Here is a 21,008-nt window from a genome sequence, read left to right on the forward strand (position 1 = left end):
AACTCTTTTTATGACTTAATGAATTGTCATCAGGAATGCTCCATCAATTTTTTGGTTTGTGGAGTGAGGAAATGAAGCTTAGATGGCTGTGATTGAAGTTCAGATGGTTTCTCTCCTTTTCTTTATGGTTTTTCAGTAGAGTAAAGTCTAAAAAACCTAGAGAGAACAATGTGTGCTCTGCTGTCATCTTAACTAATAGAGCAGGCTTCTCCAACCAGGTGCTCTCCAGATGTGTTGGACTGCAACTTGGTCCAACACATCTGGAGGGCACGAGGTTGTGGAAGGCTGTAGTAGAGCAGTGGTTCCCAAACTTTTTCAGGTCATGCCCCCTTGGTTCCACAAACTCATGCCCAGCGCCCCCCTACTCTACCCTATAAAAATCATTATTCAGAATAGCGGTTTTCAACAACCCACTAAGGAAGATGATAACAATAAAATTCAAACCAGTAACAATTAATTGAATATTTATTCAAAATCCAAAGCACCCGCCGCAGGCTTGCTGAGGGAGGGAGGGTAAAGAGAGTAAATGCCTCTGTTTTGCAGCCAGCATGGCGGGGCACACCAAGCAGGGTATGTCTCTTCATTAGTGTTTTGGTGCTTTTGAAATATTTCAATTCACCATTAAAAGGACTCTTCTTAAATAGTATTAATACATGTGTGGATTCTTCCCCTCTATGGCTTAGGAACAAACTACCTTCTCCCATAAAAGTATCCCTGTGTTTTAAGACCTTCTGGAGAGGCGCTTCTCGGAAAAGACCACCTCGAGCGCCCCCCTGTTGCTTCCTTGCCTCTTAACGCCCCCCTATGCAATCCCACCGCCCCCAAGGGGGCAATACCGCCCACTTTGGGAACCACTGTAGTAGAGGATCTGTTGCCTCCAACCACTTCTTTTTTCCCTTTTGCCATGTATTGCATTTGGTTCTTTTTGGCAGGGCCAGAGAGAGCATGTATCATGCGTTAATCTATGCCACTATCTTGGAGATGCAAGCCATGATGACCTTTGAGCATGAAGACATTGTCCAGGCTGGGCACACCATGAAAGATGCACAGGAGATCTGCCAGAGGTGGGAACTGGCTTGGTCAGCTATTTGAGCTGAGGTGTAGGGCAAGGGAATAGGACCTGCTTCTAGAGCCATGGTGCAGGATCCCTGCCAAGGGGATGGGAGATCATTTAGATGCCTTCTGAATCCTGACCTGGCTGCACCATTGGTGGGTGGGTATTTAGTTCTCTCCTTCTGACCCAAGTTTGAGAATAGACTGTACCATTCCAGCTGCTTACAGGAGAGAAGGAAATCGTCACACCCTCCTGTGTTCGTTTGTTTTTAAAACAACATTCCCTTCCCCAGTTTGAAAGGGGGACCACAAAGGTTGCTGCAAGAATGGGATTTGCAGTTGGGGAGAACATGGTCTTTAATGGAGGAAGTTGACTCAATGTCGTTGGCACAAAGAAAGAATGCAAAGTTTCCTTTGGGGCATATGTTGGAAACGGAGGATGTGAAAGACGGAAAGCTTAACTGAACACCTTCTTTTGGTTTACCTGGTAGGTTTCGGAGGAAAAGCACGGTGGCTGGCACCTTCTCGAGTCGACTAGGTGGAGATGCCTGTACAGAGGGTGAGAAAAGTTAATATAGAGGATGCTGGGAGTCAAGACCATTGGTTGTTGTTTTTCAGCCAATAACGGATGGAGAGATCTAATGTTTATGAGCTTCCCAGAGTCAAGTAACTGGCAGCTGTCGTAAGCAGAAGGTTGGACTATGTAGACCTTGCCCTGACCTAGCCCAAGAATCCTTACGTTGCCATCTTCCTCCTGCCTTGATGTGGGTATAGGTTGGCTTGTGGGAGGGAACAGGTATAGTATGTGGAGGGTTTCTCTCAGTGGGCGATGGTCCTCATCCACCTTCCAGAGGGGGACCCAGTGCATTTCCTCTTGGGGATGCACCGTCCAACAAGATGGAAAACACAAAAATAAAGCAGGAAGGGTAAGAAAGCAATGGGGTAACTGAGGAAGCTGAAGGGCTAGCATATTCAAATCTAAAGAAATCTTAGAATCATAGAATAGCAGAGTTGGAAGGGGCCTATTGGGAAATCGTTCTGAATTTCCGTGACTAACAACCATTAGGTTCTGAAACACATTGGCCTATAATTAATATTTTCTCTTGTTTACTCCCATTGTTTTTCTACTCTTTGTGGCCAATTTTCAATATGGACCTGAGGTGAATGTGTAGCTGTAAGGGATAAGTGATGGAGGCATGGTTAGAAACTATGTCTGCCCTCCCTGAATTTGTGCGTTTCCTGTTACAGAGGAGCTGCACGCTGAAGTGTGCTATGCAGAATGCTTGTTGCACCGGGCGGCCCTCACCTTTCTCCAGGTAAGGGGGACTCTTCTTCTCCCTTGCAAGGCACAAGCAGCAAATTCTATTCCTTTGTCTTTATCTTGCAGAAAGCAGAGGTGGGGGCATTTTCCCTCCCACACTAAAGAATTAGCAGTGCGCCCGCTCAGCCTTCTATGCTTGGCACGGAAGCTGCCTGTAGGAAACGCCTGGCCACTGCCACGTGTCCCTCCTCCTGCCTCTTTCCCAGACTGGTTGGCTTTAGGAAGGGAGCATCTTCTAGTTCCTGTTCTGTTTCTCTTGCAATGACAGTGTTGCCCCGCTCGTGCTCTCCGCTCCTCTGATGCCATGCTTCTCGCCTGCCCAAGGACCTCCACTTCCCTTACTCGGCTCCGTCCTTTTTCTTCTGCTGCCCCTTACGCCTGGAACGCTCTTCCAGAACACTTGAGAACTACAAACTCAATCACAGCTTTCAAAACTCAGCTAAAAACCTTTCTGTTCCCTATAGCCTTCAAATATTGAGTTTGTTCTGACTCTATACTGTTAGCTTCACCCTACCCGGTGCCTGTTTACACTTCCCTGTGCCTGTTTGCTTTCTCCTTCCCTCTTTATTGTTTACTACAACTTATTAGATTGTAAGCCTATGCGGCAGGGTCTTGCTATTTACTGTGTTATCTGTACAGCACCATGTACATTGATGGTGCTATATAAATAAATAAATAAATAAATAATAATAATAATAATAATAATAATAAATTCAAGAGATCCATCCGTACACATAGCAGCACACGTGTGGTTGTGTACTCTTTGTTTGTTTATTTATGTATTGCACTTTTAAAGTAGCCGAGTTCTCTGGGTGGTGTACAACCTGTTAAAAACATAAGGTACAAACAGTAAAGCAATGAATAAAAACAGTACACATGAAAACCAAGACAAAGCCAGCAGCAGAGAGCAGAAATCACTCTGCCGGCTTGCCTCCGGGGAAGATGGCTGCCAGTGGACAGCCATCTTCTGCTGAAGGGAGCCCACGACATCTGGGACACATGGCAAGAGCAGACATCTTCCTGAGAGTGGTTTCCACTGTCTAATGAAAGCTTGTGGCTTGCCCTGGCGGTGGCCATCTGTGATGGATGCCTGTAGTAAATGGTCCCACCCCAGAACCCCTTTCATTTCAGAGACACTCTCGGGGTGTGCGTGCGTGGCTTCTAGTGGTGGGTGGGGCTGAAGTCAAAAGGGCTGGGCCAGAATACCCCAAATACCCGCCTATCTTAGCTTAGAGCACTGCCAGTGACTAAGTCTTAGGGAAGGCATTTCAGCCTTTTAGAACAGGGGGAAAATGGCAGAAAAGCCGGGAAACCATGAAACCAGCAGTGGTGGGGGCAAAGAGGGTGGGGCCTCCTGGGGAAGCCTGGAGGGCTCGCTGTGGCCCCTGGGCCTGAGGTTTTGCATCCCAGGTTTAGATGCGACAAACCAGGGAACTGAGTTGCCCACTGCACCTTGAGACTTTAAAACTTATTTCTCTTCTTACAGGATGAAAATATGGTGAATTTCATAAAAGGGGGGATCAAGGTGCGTAGCAGCTACCTCATCTACAGGTGAGTTGTTCTGGCAGCTGATAGGGCTGGAAAAATGGGGCAGGATTCAGTCAGAAGTACCACAAGGTGGGAATGCAGGAGGGGAAGAGGACAGTGTGCCAGGTTCTGGAATGGGAAAGTCTCTGGGCCAAATACCTGCAGGTACATAAATTCAGAGTTCCTGGGACTGCATCATTCTAGGATGTGGGGTAGGAGAGCACATGGTTTAAAAGTTATCACACATCAAAATTTCCTGAATGTGGAATACTAGGATCTCAGGGTTATCTTAGCCTAGTCATTCCCCTGAATTGCTAGTTTTCTGTGTGCCACACCTAAAAAAAGATACTGTAGAGCTGGAAAAAGTGCAGAAGAGGGAAACTAAAATGATCAAGGGACTGGAGCATCTCCCCTATGAGGGAAGGTTATAACAACTGGGATTGTTTAGTTTGGAAAAAAGAGGCTAAGGGGAGAGGTGATAGAAGTGTACAAAATTAGGCATGGTGTGGAGAATGTGTATAGGGAGACATTTTTCTCCCTCTCCCATAATACTAGAGACCGGGGTCATCCCGTGAAGCTGATTTTTGGGAGATTTAGGACAAATAAAAGGAAGTACTTCTTCACACAGCACCGAGTTAAACCATGGAATTTGCTACCACAAGATACAGTGCTGGCCATGAATTTGGATGGGTTGGATAAATTCCTGGAGGATAAGGCAATCAATGGTTTCTAGTCGTGTTGGCTATGTGCCACCTCCAGTGTCCAAGGCAGCAAGTCTAGATACACCAGTTGCTGGGGAACGTGGGTGGGAGGGTCCTGTTTGGGGGTCCCTGGTCAACAGCTGGTTGGCCGCTGTGTGAACCGAGTGCTGAACTAGCTGGACCCTTGGTCTGATCCAACATGGGTCTTCTTTACTCCCCCAATTAAAACACGCACACATATGCACACACACCCTCCCCCTTCACTGCAGTGTGAAATGCCACAGTCCCAGGGACACTGTGTGATACTATTCATCTTTTGAGTTGTAGATTAGCAATGAGGGTCAAAGCAGAGTGGCTGAGATAGAAGAGGCTGAGAGATAGCTCCTGCTGCCGTGATCCAGACAGGGCGTCCCACAAAAGTGTCAGGAAAGCACTTCCAATTTTTGGAGGCTGCTCATGCCTTTCCTCCCCAAAGGGATGATGAGAAATTGTGTGTAATTCAGAAGAGAGGAAAGAAATGGCCACTTGTTTGCCAGATCAGCCTTTACTGATTTATTTCCGTTATATCAAGCCCTTCTTCCAGTTTACCTTCACATCTAGCCTGGGAGGTAGGTTAGGCTGAGAGTTGGTGACTGGCCCAGGGACCTTCCAGGATGAAGAGGGATTTGAACCTGGGTCTCCCCAGTCCTAGTCCAACTCTCAGGGCCGGTGCTACCATAGAGGCCACTCAAGCGGCCGCCTAGAGCGCCAAGGTATGGGGGTGCCGAACGCCGCACCCAGAAGCCGCTCTCCCACAGCGGTTCTGAGAGGGTGGCTTCCGGGTGCACCGTTCCAAAGCCGCCCGCCTGCTCCAGCGTCCTGGCTTGGCTTCAGCTGGGCGCCCACCCAGCCGAAGCGAAGCCACGCCCATCCCCCCACTCCAGCATCCTGGCTTCGCTTCGGCTGGGCGGGTGCGCAGCTGAAGCGAAGCCAGAACGCGAGGGGGGTGTGTGTGCGCGGGCGGGTGGCTTCGGAACGGCCGCCTGGAATTCGCTGTCCCAGAGCGGCTTCCGGCTGGGCGCGCCATTCCAAAGCCACCCACCCCACCCAGTGTCCTGGCTTTGCTTCGGCTGGGCAAGATGGCGCCCCGCACCCAGGTATGCTGGGGTGGGGGGTGAAAGCAGCTCACCTGCCTAGGGCGCAAAATAGTCTAGCACCGGCCCTGCCAACACTCTAACCATTAAACCACAATGATTTTCTCTGCAATGGGCAGAGACGGACACAAGAGAAAGTGAAACTGCAGCCTCTTGCAGCTTATTTAAATTTGTGACACGGACCCTATTACCCCAATTCCTGCTAGGAACTTTAAAGCAGCGGGAAGCAATTAAGATTCATGAATGTCTGGGAGAACAATATTGGTGGTGATCCAAGACATTATTACATTTCCTGTACAAGCATTCACCTTTTCTGGGTTGGCAGTGCCTAAAACAAGGGCTGGAGGTTTGAATCCAGAACCTGGGTCATCTTTGCCTTAGAGCAGTGGTATTCAATGTCATGGGAAGTGAACTGCATTTCCTGTATACCAGGGGTGGGCAACAAGAGACCCCTGTAGCCCCCCTCAAAAATATATACGTATATATTTTAAAAAGGCCACCAGAGCAACTATGACGCACCAAAGAGTCAAAATTAGCAGCTGTAGTGTTTTAATTGTTTAAATTTTTAAAATCCTTCCCCCACCGTTTTAGCCCCCACAGGGGATGAAAATGTCTCCCAGACCTTCCGAGGTGTCCCCCCCCACCTGCTGTATCCCTTGTCATAACAGTAACATTTATTTGAACTGTGTGACTTGGGGGCAGGATGGGAGTTGTCCAGTCATGGGCTGTGTGCTTTAGTTTCTGGGAGGTGAGGGTGCAATGCGATTCCATAGAATCATAGAATCATAGAATAGCAGAGTTGGAAGGGACCTACAAGGCCATCGAGTCCAACCCCCTGCTCAATGCAGGAATCCACCCTAAAGCATCCCTGATGGATGGTTGTCCCGCTGCCTCTTGAATGCCTCTAGTGTGGGAGAGCCCACAACCTCCCTAGGTAACTGGTTCCATTGTCGTACTGCTCTAACAGTCAGGAAGATTTTCCTGATGTCCAGCCGGAATCTGGCTTCCTTCAACTTGAGCCCGTTATTCCGTGTCCTGCACTCTGGGAGTATCGAGAAGAGATCCTGGCCCTCCTCTGTGTGACAACCTTTTAAGGATTAGAAGAGTGCTAACCTTTCTTCCGTTTTCAGAGAACTCAACAGTTTCATTCAACCCAATCAGTTGCCAACAAGCTCTGCTCGCGTCCATCTTGAGGGGGGAATTGCATTGGGCATTGGTGCCTTCAACCTGGTGAGTTAACAGTGTGATTCCGCAACATCTTACGGGCATAAGGACAGAAAATGAGTTATGAGGAGCAACCGAGAGGCTTTCTTCGGTTGCTTTTCACCGTCCTCACTTCCCCTCGGACCATGTACAGGCTGGGAAGGAAAGGCGGTTCCTCCACAATCCGTTTCCTTGGAGGAGAGAATACGGGAGCCTTATGGTGGTCTTGCATTTGCCAATGTACATGCTGAGAAGGAATGAAAGGATAATTTGGTTGATGACCACTCCTTGCTGGTAGTGCTAAGCTGCTGCAAGGCACAACTGGAATGCCAACTTGGAATGCACCAGGTCCCATCTCCTTTGCTTCAGTTTTCTGCATCTAGGTAATGAGTTCTAACCCATTTCCACAGCAGGTCCCCACCGGTGCGGTCATTTCAAGGGGCCTGAGGCAGTGAGGCTGGAATGCAGAGAAGGGGAACTGGAGCCACTCCCTGTGAGGAAACGTTACAACATTTGGGGCTACTTAGCTTAGAAAAAAAAAAGGACGAGCATGACAGAGGTGCATACGAAGTATCGAAGTATCTCTTCACTCTTTAACTAGGGTGACCCTTTGAAAAGGAGGACAGTGCTCCTGTATCTTTAACAGTTGTATGTTGTTTATTCGTTCAGTCGTTTCCGACTCTTCGTGACTTCATGGACCAGCCCACGCCAGAGCTTTCTGTTGGCCGTTGCCACCCCCAGCTCCCCCTAGGTCAAGTCTGTCACCTCCAGAATATCATCCATCCCTCTTGCCCTTGGTCGGCCCCTCTTCCTTCTGCCTTCCACTTTCCCTAGCATCAGCCTCTTCTCCAGGGTATCCTGTCTTCTCATTATGTGGCCAAAGAACTTCAGTTTTGCCTTTAATACCATTCCCTCAAGTGAGCAGTCTGGCTTGATTTCCTGGAGTATGGACTGGTTGGATCTTCTTGCAGTCCAAGGCACTCTCAGAATTTTCCTCCAACACCACAGTTCAAAAGCATCTATCTTCCTTCGCTCAGCCTTCCTTATGGTCCAGCTCTCGCAGCCATAGGTTACTACGGGGAATACCATTGCTTTAACTATGCGGACCTTTGTTGTCAGTGTGGTGTCTCTGCTCTTAACTATTTCATCGAGATTTGTCATTGCTCTCCTCCCAAGAAGTAAACGTCTTCTGATTTCCTGGCTGCAGTCAGCGTCTGCAGTAATCTTTGCGCCCAGAAATACATATATGGAGAACCTGGTGAAATTCCCTCTTCATCACAACAGTTAAAGCTGCAGGAGCCCTGCCCTCTTTTAAATCTGGTCACAGTATAACTGAAGTATAGCTCCTGCAGCTTTAACTATTGTGATGAAGAGGAAATTTCACCAGGTGCGACATGCTTACAAATAGCACCTGCAGAAATTCCCTTTTCTATGCAACTGTTAAAGATACAGGAGCCCTGTCCTCCTTTTCATGTGGTCACCCTACACAGTTGTAGTGTTACAACCTTCCTTGTCCGCCACGTCTGGATTGGTTTTTTTTAAGTAGGAGAATATTCGATCATATAAGCCCCCACCTCCAGTCTGAATGGTACAGCCCAGGCATTTACTACCCAAGGGAGAGCTAGACCAGCGTCTCTCCCTATAAAAAGATGGTGACATTATTTGGCGCTCATTGGGAAGGAGTCAAGAACAGGATACTGCAACAATGAAGGAAAAAATTTTGTAAGGGCAGACAGAATGTTATGGTCCTGAGCGGGACCAAAATGTTTCAGTGTGTTTTTCCGCAATACCGCAGATAGGAAGTATGAAAGAGCTTCCTTCACCTTATTTTTTTCTACAGCAGGAAATACTCTCTGGAGCACATCAGAAATGGATAGCAATACTGTATTGATGTGACAGTGTAGACTGTGCAGAAGTCAAGTACTTAAGTTTGCCTTCATTCCAGCAATACAACTGCTGGTTGCTGCTGTGAGGAGGTTGGCTGACAGGATATTACCCCTAGGGCCGTGGGTTTCAGCACAGGCTTTTTGGTAGGGAAGAGGTTGGAATGGGGACACCTGGCTTGGAGAAGGTCACGTTGGAAAAGTGGGCATTCCATCGCTAAAGAGGTGTTAGGTCCAGATGGAGAGGTTTTCTCATTGTCATTCACACTGATGCCTTTTTCCCACAGACTCTCTCCCTCTTTCCACCTCGGATCCTGAAACTTCTGGAGTTTGCGGGTTTTTCAGGGGACAAGGTACAGCTGCTTGCCTGAGAGGGGCGTGTGCATGTGGTTTGGGCAGGCTGAACATGGTGTGGGGGATGTACGTTTGCACTGTAGAGAGGCAATGCATCTAGCCCGGCATTATCTACTCTGACGGGTAGCACCTGTCTCAGGTAGGGAAAGATCTTTCGTAGCCCTGCTACTTGGAGATCCTGTGAACTGAGCCAGGGACCATATGCATTCAATGCATGTGCTTTAGCACTCATCTACAGGCTCTCTCCGATCAGGAGGACGTTGTTTTTATGCAATTGAAGTTTACAGAGGCTTTCCCAGGGCTCGGGGAAAGCGACCACCTCAATTATGGCCTCCTCCCCTCTGAAGTTTAGACTCTAACAAACCTGCAACAAGAAAATGACTCAAGGGGATGCAATTTTTTTTCGAGGCACAAGTGAAGCAGTGTGTGATCTGAGAGGGGCATTTCAGGACCCTGTGGGAGATTCCGGCTGGCACTGCTAGAGTCATGTCATACAGTTACTTTGGGGTAGCAAAATGCTTTGAGCTGGCACTAGAACCAATGTGGTCCATCTAGAAGGCTTACGTAAATGGTCACCTGTATTCTCTGCTTGGCGCCTGGTGGCCTTCTGTATGGGACCTCACGTTAGCCCACACAGACATTGCTGTGGAGGCCCAAACGAAAGAAGAAGGAGGTCTTGTCTGCTTCAAAGGGACTTCAAAGGATCCTGACTTGAATCCCAAACACTGTCTGTTCAGGGTTCTTGTATACGCCCAAACTTGATGAACACCAAATCGCTCAGAGATGAGGCCTGGATCAGGTCAGTGCAGGGCCAGCTCAAAGCCTGAGGCAGCACCCCAGTCAAGTTGCAAAATATATAAGACTAGTCAAGATATTATGGTATAATAAATAATCATTTGCTACCCTTTCATGATAACCAGCGTCAGTACCCTGAGGCAGCTTCCTCACTCTACCTAATGGTAGAGCTCAGTGGATTAGGTAATCGTAGCCAGATCTAGAATCCTGTAGGTGGAGTCGCTCACCCCCTCGGCCCACAAAATGCCCCACTACTTCCACTTCAAAAATGGTGGCAGAGTAGCCTTTGGATATACTAGTGTGTGCTGTTCTTTCTTATCCCATTTGCTGATGTCGGTGCATCAAGGTTACATAGACTCATAGAATCATAGAATCATAGAATAGCAGAGTTGGAAGGGGCCTACAAGGCCATCGAGTCCAACCCCCTGCTCAATGCAGGAATCCACTCTAAAGCATCCCCGACAGATGCTTTTCCAGCTGCCTCTTGAAGGCCTCTAGTGTGGGAGAGCCCACAACCTCCCTAGGTAACGGATTCCACCGTCGCACTGCTCTAACAGTCAGGAAGTTTTTCCTGATGTCCAGCCGGAATCTGGCTTCCTTTAACTTGAGCCTGTTATTCCGTGTCCTGCAGTCTGGGAGGATGGAGAAGAGATCCTGGCCCTCCTCTGTGTGACAACCTTTTAAGTATTTGAAGAGTGCTCTCATGTCTCCCCTCAATCTTCTCTTCTCCAGGCTAAACATGCCCAGTTCTTTCAGTCTCTCCTCATAGGCTGCTGAAGTGTTTATTTTATTTTATTTATTTATTTATTACGTTTTTTTATACCGCCCAATAGTCGAGGCTCTCTGGGCGGTTCTCAAGTGTTTGTGGTAGGTTCCTGCACTAGCTGGTTCTTGGATTATGTGAGGTTTTGGGGGATTATTTTTTCTAGTGAGGCTGGACCTGCGCATCCAGTGATCTATGCCATGCAGACCTCACTTGGCTGGAAGTATGGAAAATGGACTTGCCTACAGTTAGAAAGATACAGGAACCAAGTTCCTCAACACAACTGTTGCAGCCAGGAAGAAGTTTACAAATGGAGAAAAGACATACCTGTATTGGTCCTGCTTCATTCACCTGGCTTTAATCTAGTAAAATCAAAAGTTGCTTTCCCTACTACATTTTGTGCCAAGGGACTGAATTGCACCGTTTTGAGAAGTGTACCACAGGATCCCTTGTGATAGCCTAGCTACAGTGATCCATGCTCTGATAACCTCTCGCTTGGATTACTGCAATGCGTTATACGTGGGGCTGCCTTTGAAAACGGCCCGGAAGCTTCAGCTGGTACAAAACAGGGCAGCCCGTTTACTAACAGGGACTGGCTGACGAGATCACATTACGCCAGTCCTTTTCCAGCTTCATTGGCTGCCAGTCCAGGTCCGGGCCCAATTCAAAGTGCTGGTATTGACATTTAAAGCCCTAAACGGTTTGGGCCAGGTTATCTGAAGGAACGCCTCCTCCCATATGTACCTACCCGGACCTTAAGATCATCTACAAGGGCCCTTCTCCGTGAGCTCCTGCCAAAGGAAGTGAGGCAGGTGGCTACTAGGAGGAGGGCTTTCTCCGCTGTGGCACCCCGGTTGTGGAACGAGCTCCCCAGAGAGGTCCGCCTGGCACCTACACTGTACTGCTTTCGTCGCCAGCTGAAGACCTTTTTATTCTCTCAGTATTTTAACACTTAATTTTAACTTACATTTAAATTTTACTGTTTTAACTCTGTATTTTAATCTTATATCAACTTTGCTGCGTGGTTTTATCCTGGTTGCGCTTTTTATACTGTATTTCGTAATTGTGTTTTTAACCTGTTGGATGTTTTTTGTGGTTTTAATTTTTGTGAACCGCCCAGAGAGCTTCGGCTATTGGGCGGTATAAAAATGTAATAAATAAATAAATAAATAAATAAATTGTGAGTTGTCAGTAGGTGATGGGGCAAAACCCTCTTGCTGTGCACAGATCTAGGAATTGTGCCCCCAGCGCAGCATCCTCTGTGCTTTTGCAGCGGATCCTGGGGTGCACCTGAGGTCGCATTGCTTCCCCTAGAATTATTACTGACCTAAATTGACTATTGGGCTTACTCGTGCAATTGGGCTGGCCTTAAAAGTTAAAATTAAACCCATTTCCCCCCTGATCTTTGCTGAATTTATCTGCAATGAGGTGCTCTCTCACCACCACCATGCCACAGCTTATCTGAATATTTTTATTTCTCCTTCCCCAACAGGATTATGGTCTGCGACAGCTGCATCAGGGAGCCACCACACCCAACCTGCGGGCACTGCTTTGCACAATGTTGCTCCTCTGCTACTATACCTTTCTTACCTTCATCTTAGGTAAAGTCATGAGAGTGCCTTCTCTCCATAGAATCATAGAATAGCAGAGTTGGAAGGGGCCTATAAGGCCATCAAGTCCAACCCTCTGCTCAATGCAGGAGTGTTGAAGAGCAATAGAGGACAGGGCTGGCAGCAGATCTGGGGCCCTTTCCGCAGCAGAGGTTGGTGGCTCCGATGTCAGGTGCGGCGGTGAATCCGCCCCAGGCTCCAGTCACAACTAGTCAGAACTCTAAACAAGCTATCAAAGGTGCTCTGATCGCTCTTTTGGCATTATGACTGAAACCTCTTTCTCTCTCTTTCTCATATGGGGATAGTAATACTGGTCTACCTAATATGGTTGGCCTTAAGGAGTACTGAGATAATGTAGGTGAAACCGATGGTGAGTTTGGACGACTCACTAATCAACATGTGTGTGTAACAGGAACAAAATAGAAAACCACCATTGATTAGCGTGCCGTCCGAACTCCGCCTCTATCAGCACTTGAGGCATGCTATACAAATGCTTATTGATTGATTAATTAATCAATAAAAGGAGGGAGCCTCTTCACAGCTTGGAGTCAAGAGTGTTTCAGCGTAAGTCAGGTGGCCTCCTTTATTCCAGCAATGGCTGATGGATTGGGGGTGTGGAGGACAGGAAACGGGATTGAGGCATTTCCCCTTTGGGACCGGCTAGTTATCACTGAAACTCTGGGAATATATAGCAGAAACCTTTTAGAACTTGGTTTTTTGACCTGACTTAGGGTTAAGTGACCCAAGAAAGCAATATTTTTAGGGATGACAATGAAGCTGCAGGTTCGGAAGCTGCAGCTCGTGCAAAATGCAGCGGCCAGATTGATTTCGGGAACCAGAAGGTTCGACCATGTAACACCTGCTCTGGTCCGCTTGCACTGGCTGCCTATATGTTTCCGAGCCCAATTCAAGGTGCTGGTTTTGACCTATAAAGCCTTACACGGCTTGGGACCACAACACCTGATGGAACGCCTCTCCCGACGTGAATACACCCGGTCACTACGCTCAACATCTAAGGTCCTCCTCCAGGTGCCTACTCCGAGAGAGGCTCGGAGTGTGGCAATGAGGGACAGGGCCTTTTCGGTGGTGGCCCCCAGACTATGGAATGATCTCCCTGATGAGGCTCGCCTGGCGCCAACGCTGCTATCTTTCTGGCGCCAGGTGAAGACTTTCCTCTTTGCCCAGGCATATGGCAGCACATCCTAATTACCCACATGTTTAGTTTTTAATGGCTTTTAATGCTTTATGTGTGTATGTTCTGTGTTTTAAAATTTTAAATTTTGTATACTTGTTTTTATCTCAATTCTAGAATTTCTGTAAACTGCCCAGAGAGCTCTGGCTATGGGGGCGGTATATAAGTGTAATAAATAAATAAATAAATAATAATAAATAAAGCAGCGTGTGGTCCAAAGGGTGCCCCCAGCATCCCCTGGGACATTGCAAAATATGGTTACCTTCCACTGTGTAGGGGCGTCACCATCAGAGACTACCTGCCTGGGAGACAGCTTAACCCTTCCCTCTATCTATGTTTTACCCAGGGATTGGTGAAGATGATTTTACAGAGGCTGAGTCCCTGCTGAGTCCATACCTCTCCCGCTACCCTCAGGTAAGAGACTTAAGTGGGTGCACTGTACAATGTTGCAGGCCTATAGCTCCATCACTTGGCACTTATACAATTGTGTCCTCCTCCATAGAGACCTTACTGGGGCCCAGAAGCAGGACTTGCCTGCCTTATGCTCCTAGGAGGGACCAATTTTGCTTCTCTGTTCAGGATTAAGTGGAGCTGGAGAGGTCTCAAGTCTCCTTACCTAGGGTGACCCTATGGAAAGGAGGACAGGGCTCCTGTATCTTTAACACTTGCATAGAAAAAGGAATTTCAGCAGGTGCCATTTGTATATATGGAGAACCTGGTGAAATTCCCTCTTCATCACAACAGGTAAAGCTTCAGGAGCTATACTAGAGTGACCAGATTTAGAAGAAGGCAGGGCACCTGCAGCTTTAACTGTGGTGATGAAGAGGAAATTTCACCAGATTCCCCATATATAAAAATGACACCTGCAGAAATTTCCTTTTCAATACAACTGTTAAAGATACAGGAGCCCGGTCCTCCTTTTTTATATGGTCACCCTACCTTACCTTTGAGGTCAGCCCCCTTAACTATAGTTTTTAGAAGGCTACATGGGGGAAGAGCTGGTGGGTGGAGCTGGGGGATTTTTTGTTAAGGGCTCCCCTGTCCCCCTCAATAATTTGATCAATGGACAGCATGCTCTCTGGTTCAGTATTTTCACGATATTCAGATTCTCTCTCTCTCTCTCTCTCTCTCTCTCTCTCTCTCTCTCTCTCTCTCTCTCCTTTCTCCTTTCTGTGCCCCATGTTTTTTTCAAGACTTAGACTGAATCTTCATACTCAGTGGAATGGAGTGGTAGAATGGACTGTACCATTTCAGACTGCAGGTGGGGGATCATATTTTTTTAAAAAAATCTCCCTTTTCTAAACACTTTCTTGTAAGCAGACAGCCAGCACACCATGGAGAGAGAGAGAGATGGGCTAGAGATAACCTTTATCCCTGGTGTGCTGGTTTTCTTCTTGAAAGGAGGGTTTTTTGAGTATTGAAAAAATGGCCACCTGCAGCCGCATCATTCTGCTACGTGTGTAGACCTAGTCCCACCGGGAGGGGGAATTTCTTGAGGTTCTCCTCCCTTCCTAGAAGGCTTGTAGAGATCCCAGTGCCTGACCTTTTGCCCCAGACTAATTTTGCATAAGGTGTATCATGTACACAAGATAAGGTGCTTGTTTTAGAGTTGGATCATCTCTCACCTCTTCACCTTTTGGCTACTATTTTGATGGAAAAGCCTTCTCTTTTGTGCCCATCCTCAGAAGGCTTTCAAAGTCTCAAGAATGTAGGAGTATGGTTGGGACATTGGGAATGGTGAAGAAAATACCTTCTCCCTTTGTGGTGTTTCTGTTCGATGGGGCTTCCTGAATCCTCAGCCAGCCTCCCGGCACCACTTTTGACAAGGGTGCAGAAGCCTACACAGGCTGAGAGCTGCTTTGGAGACTTGCGTATTGTGTGTTTTCGGACACCCACTGCCTGTGCATGCACACACAGTCTGGGGAGGCGCATGGTCAATAAATGGGACCCCAACGTTTCCTTTGTGTGTGTGATGGGGCTCAGGGTTGAGGGGTCTGGGTCACCTATTCCATGGGGTTGCTCCTCTGTGCCTGAGCTTCCTTTCCCTCCATTTTGCAGAGTGCCATTTTCTTGTTCTTCGCTGGGAGAATAGAAGAGATCAAAGGGAACATCAATGAGGTGAGAGGCTTTGTCTAAGCAGGAGGGTGACCTCGACGAGCGCGTCTTCACCCATTTTGGAGGCTGTTCCTAAATCGGGGTTAGGCTCTCTAACCCAACCATTCCCTCACACCAGCTCAGACTATTTGTCCGTCCGGCTCTAAATAGCCTACTCCAGGCTTCCCCAACTTGGCACCATCCAAATATGCTGGACGATGACTCATATTATCTTCAGTCAGCATGGCCATTGCTGGCTAGGGGATGATGGAACTTGTAATCCAAAGCATCCGGAGGGTACCAGGTTGGACAAAGCTTTCCTAATGATATGCATTCTTGTTATGTTAGCTGGCAAAGCAAGCATAGGCTGGGGTTCCTCAATTCAAGCACTTCGTCCCTGTCTGGAAGAGTGCCTGACCCTTTCTTGAGAATTATATCCAGAGCAGGCCGTTTTCTACACCTGTGTTGGATTTTGTGCTAGGTTGCATACTGGGTAATCAAGCTGTTTAAGGAATGACATGACTGTGGAAAGCACGTGTCTCCCACCAAGATTCCCAAGTACTAGTGGGGCTTCTCTGCCCTCTCTGATCACAACTCTCTTCTTAGCGTCTCCAGTCATCACGACTCTCTTCCTAGCGTCTCTTGTCATCAGTGGTACCCAGATCCATTGATCCTTTCTGAGGTTGGAATTCTACTTCACAATTTACAAAATCCTCGTACTAAGTTCAGAATAAAGCATTTAAGAGAGCAACCCTATGGCCCCAGATGTTGGTCAGCACTCTGGCCCCCTCCCCCCACAGCTAGTGCTGAAAGAACCGCACTGGCTCACTGCCAGGGTTGGGAAATTGACTGCAGAAAGAAGGAAAAGGAGGCGTTCCCATAGGTGGGGAGGGAGGAGACTGGAGAGGCCAGGATATGCATTATCTTGAGCCTCCACCAGCCTCCTTACCCCTCACTCTGAAGCATCGCTAGACTGGCTAAATAGACCATCTAGTGAAAACTGCAGCAGGGAAGAACAGTCAAACTTCACCTCTGCTGCTCCTTCACCTTGCATTGGGTGTTTAGACACCTCTGAGTTTGGGGGCTTCTGACCATTGAGGCACAGTTGATAGGATTGTACCCTAATATTGTATCTCACACAAGTGCCTTTCAGTAGTTGTACATTAAAGGGGGAAATGCATTTAATGGGTATTTGCATGCTTTCATATTAGTTTGTATTACTTATATTCTGCATTCAGAATAAATTTTTCTTGGTGTAGCCACAACCACTAATTTGTATTACTTATATTCTGCATTCAGAATAAATTTTTCTTGGTGTAGCCACAACCACTAAACAATCTCTCTGGCTTCCAAGATTTCAATAGGCATTTCAACTGGGCATGTTTAGCCTGGAGAAGAGAAGATTGAGGGGAGACATGATAGCACTCTTCAAATACTTGAAAGGTTGTCACACAGAGGAGGGTGTGTTCTCGATCCTCCCAGAGTGCAGGACATGGAACAACAGGCTCAAGTTAAAGGAAGCCAGATTCCAGCTGGACATCAGGAAAAACTTCCTGACTGTTAGAGCAGTACAACAATGGAATCAGTTACCTAGGGAGGTTGTGGGCTCTCCCACACTAGAGGCCTTCAAGAGGCAGCTGGACAACCATCGGTCAGGGATGCTTTAGGGTGGATTCCTGCATTGAGCAGGGGGTTGGACTCGATGGCCTTGTAGGCCCCTTCCAACTCTACTATGCTATGATTTCCCACCCTTTTTCAAGTTTCTTCACAGCAATAAGGGCTAGAAACTTCCTCTCTCTCTCTTTTTAAAGGAAGCTGAATTAAATGGCCTCTCTGATCATAGTCCCACCCCCCACAATGATAAAATTGAGAACCTTGCTTCCAGACAGTATAAAGTCCCCGGCCACCCCACGCTTGCCAGTACGAAGTGCTGAGTTGTCTCTGCCCTTCACCTGCTCTCCGGGCTAAACCTCTCCATCTCTGCCCAGGCCATCAAGAGGTTCGAGGAAGGCTGTTCGGCGCAACAGGCCTGGAAGCAGTTTCACCACATGTGCTACTGGGAGCTGATGTGGTGCTTTGCCTACAAAGGAATGTGGAAGATGGCGTACTTCTATGCAGACCTGCTGAGCAAGGAGAACCGCTGGTCCAAGGTGTGAAACGTGCACTAGGGGGGCTACGTGAGTGGGTTTGAGGGATCGTGGCACTGTAACGTCTTTAATAACAGGTTTTCCTTCAAGGCAGGCCTCCCTGCTGGAAAATGGAGACCTCCTCTCTGCTCAAAAAGGAGCGATAGGTACCAAGGCCACTTGGACCTTTTCTTCAGGTGCTGCAACTCCTAAATCCACCATGCTCTGCCACCCTTCAGGACCCAGGGAATTTGAACCAGACCCTGGAACTGTATCACCCATGGCAAGCGCTACCTGGGAGCATTTCTTCCCAGCAGTTCAGTACGTGACAGGGCCAGCCTGAGATATTTTGCAGGAGTGCAGCAGGACTGGGGCTGTATCCCAGCATCCCCTGTAACCCGGCAAGGTTGAATCCTGGATGAGTTGCTGCTTTACTTTGCTAAAGTGACTGCCAGCACTAGTGACCACTGGGGCTACTTGCACAGCTAGGCTGGTCCTGCCTTTTGTATTGAGCCTTCGAATGTGTGTTCGACTTCACAGTTTCTTGCCTCCCTTACTGTTCCCATTTTGCAGATGCATAACTGAGATAGGCAAACCCTCTTACCCAAGTCCCACTCAGATTTAGCCTTTAAGGGCCAACGCTCTGTCTGCTGGGAACATACATATTCTCACACACACCCCTACTTTGGAGGCTAGGTCTTCTAAACACGTGCAGAGGGCCCCTTATCATTTGTCACCATAGCCAGGCTCCACCCATCTGGGCTTAAAGTGGCTTCCAGACATTTTGGAGCCCTGGGATCTCTCTTTTTTGCACTTGCTTCTCACTACTAACTCTCCTCAAACTCTTCGTTTGTGAGCATCCCATACTGAGTTCTGCCTACAGCTGCTGTGGCTTCCCTTTCATGCGCTCCCAGCTCCGCCAAAAGACTTCCACCCCCTGGGATTCCCCAGCCACTTAGGGCTGCAAAAGAAACCCGCTGCCGCTGCCCTGCCCTTCTCATTCCCCGTTGGGGTTCGACCCTTCTAGACATACTTTTTGCCTCCTTGTAGGCAATGTATGTGTACATGAAAGCCGCCTTCCTGAGTATGCTGCCTGCGGAGGAGCCGCGACCTTTCGGCGAGGAAGAAGTTGAGCTTTTTCGGTGAGAGACCTGCTTGCTCCTGAAACTTGGGGAGAGTTTAAGTGGAGGCCAAAGCCGGGGTGGGGGGGAGTGAGTGAGTGAGTTGGGCTAAGGCAGTGGTAGGCCATGTAATGCCCATAGGCACCAATGCATCCCCAGACAACTTTCTGGGATGTCAAGGTACTCCTCCCCCTCCAATATATATACACATTTCCCCCCAGCAGCTGGGATTGCTGTGAAATAGGTTTCTGTTGGTGCTGAAAACTGTGGTTTCAAAGGAATTGTTTAGTATGTTGGGGCTCAGACCTCACCTCTGCCTTGCATTCTGCCTTTTGGGCAGCTTACTCCTCCTTTGCCAGACCTCCCATGGCAGCCATTTTGTGGCGGTGCCCAGGACAGTTTCCCGAGTTGCCAAAAGTGCCCACACCCCAAAAGATTGCCTAACCCCGGCCTAAGGCTTCCTCTTTTGTTCCCATTGTAAGGCCCCTGGAACAGTCCTGGACTAGGGGTTCCCAGTTTTTGCAAATGTTTATCACATTGCTGTGCAACAAACGTTGTGACAAAATAGCTCCTTAATGTGTGTTGCTGGAGTGCTAAAGCGTGAGCAGTGCGGTCTGGAATGGTTGCAAGTTGTAAGTCGAAGTCTAGTGCTGCCACTAGTACGGTCCTCTGGGCAAGTGTAACCAAGGAGTCACTGCAAACGGGATTATGTTCTTCTGGGAGTTTCCCCAGCTCCCAAGGGACTGCAGCAAAATTCTCCCCCCTGTCTTTGCCTTGCAGGCAGGTTTCCTCCTTCAAGCAGAAGATTGCTGGGAAGTCTCCACCCACAGAGAAGTTTGCCATCCGCAAAGCCCGGCGCTACAAAGCCAGCGAGCACGTTCCCTTGCCTGTGCCGGCCCTGGTAAGGATAGAAGCACGTGGCCACTGTGCCCCGTGGGACGTGCCTCTGCGGGTATGGTGTGTGTGAAGCATCGTGGTCTCGGGCAAGGAGGAAATCTTTTCATGACTATGCCAGTTTTAGATTTGGGCCCTTGGACTGCAGGTAGAAATGAAAAGTGCTGTGTTTTGCCCTCTAATACATTCCTGCAGCAAGCGTATTTGCACACATACCCACCCAACTGAGAAACATACACCCACCACCACACATTTTGTGTAAACCCAGCGGCACACTAGAGACGTGTGTACACGTCTCAAGATCTGAGAAGCCTCAGTTTGTCTCCCTTGGGCAGACAAAAACAGTATTGCCGGAAAGGAGGTGCTGCGGCCTACACTTTGCCACCCTGAGCAGATGGGATTGGCCAGGAAAGTGTGGGCCAGCTGTGGAAATGGGCCGTGTCAACCGGCAAGTCTTGTCCTGACATCTGGACAGGCCACAGCGCTGGATCCTGTTGCTACCTGCATGGAGTTGGGCTTGTAGCAAGCTGGAAACCTGATTGTGGTCAAATTTTAACAAGGCCAGGGGCAGTGTGAAGTTACAGGTGGAAGGAGCCTGCTTCGGCCCACTGGACCGTGGTTTCCCACCCTTCGCATGAGCAGGCCCCAAACTGAACCTTAAGCATTGTGCTCTATTTTGAAAATCCGGGCTCAGCTGGAGGAACATGTGAAAGCATAATAAAGACTGCTTCTAAGTACATGCAGAGCGACTATATCTTAGCATGGGGCAATTGCAGCTGGCTTTTATGTGACCAAGTACATTGTTGGTGCTATATAAATAAATAAATAAATAAATAAATAAACGTTTACTAACAGGGACTGGCTGGCGAGATCACATTACGCCAGTCCTTTTCCAGCTTCATTGGCTGCCAGTCCAGGTCCGGGCCCGATTCAAAGTGCTGGTATTGACATTTAAAGCCCTAAACGGTTTGGGGCCAGGTTATTTGAAGGAACGCCTCCTCCCATATGTACCTGCCCGGACCTTAAGATCATCTACAGGGGCCCTTCTCCGTGAGCCCCTGCCAAAGGAAGTGAGGCAGGTGGCTACTAGGAGGAGGGCTTTCTCCGCTGTGGCACCCCGGTTGTGGAATGAGCTCCCCAGAGAGGTCCGCCTGGCGCCTACACTGTACTCCTTTCGTCGCCAGCTGAAGACTTTTTTTATACACTCAGTATTTTAACACTTAATTTTAACTTAAATT

At 48.3% G+C, this 21,008-nt stretch overlaps 1 protein-coding gene across 1 annotated transcript in view; it reads left to right on the plus strand.

Moving 5' to 3' along the window:
- LOC134393900 (tetratricopeptide repeat protein 39A-like) overlaps positions 1-21,008 on the plus strand; it is a 42,227-nt gene that overhangs the window by 15,471 nt on the left and 5,748 nt on the right. Inside the window, exons 4-15 of the mRNA XM_063118930.1 lie at positions 933-1,064; positions 1,545-1,612; positions 2,302-2,369; positions 3,861-3,925; positions 6,866-6,965; positions 9,109-9,174; positions 12,226-12,334; positions 13,882-13,949; positions 15,594-15,653; positions 17,618-17,779; positions 18,806-18,897; positions 19,657-19,777. Coding sequence (XP_062975000.1) covers positions 933-1,064; positions 1,545-1,612; positions 2,302-2,369; positions 3,861-3,925; positions 6,866-6,965; positions 9,109-9,174; positions 12,226-12,334; positions 13,882-13,949; positions 15,594-15,653; positions 17,618-17,779; positions 18,806-18,897; positions 19,657-19,777 — 1,111 coding nt within the window. The remainder of the gene's footprint in view (positions 1-932; positions 1,065-1,544; positions 1,613-2,301; positions 2,370-3,860; positions 3,926-6,865; positions 6,966-9,108; positions 9,175-12,225; positions 12,335-13,881; positions 13,950-15,593; positions 15,654-17,617; positions 17,780-18,805; positions 18,898-19,656; positions 19,778-21,008) is intronic.

This window comes from Elgaria multicarinata, chromosome 3, assembly GCF_023053635.1.
Source record: "Elgaria multicarinata webbii isolate HBS135686 ecotype San Diego chromosome 3, rElgMul1.1.pri, whole genome shotgun sequence".
Classification (NCBI taxonomy): Eukaryota; Metazoa; Chordata; class Lepidosauria; order Squamata; family Anguidae; genus Elgaria; species Elgaria multicarinata.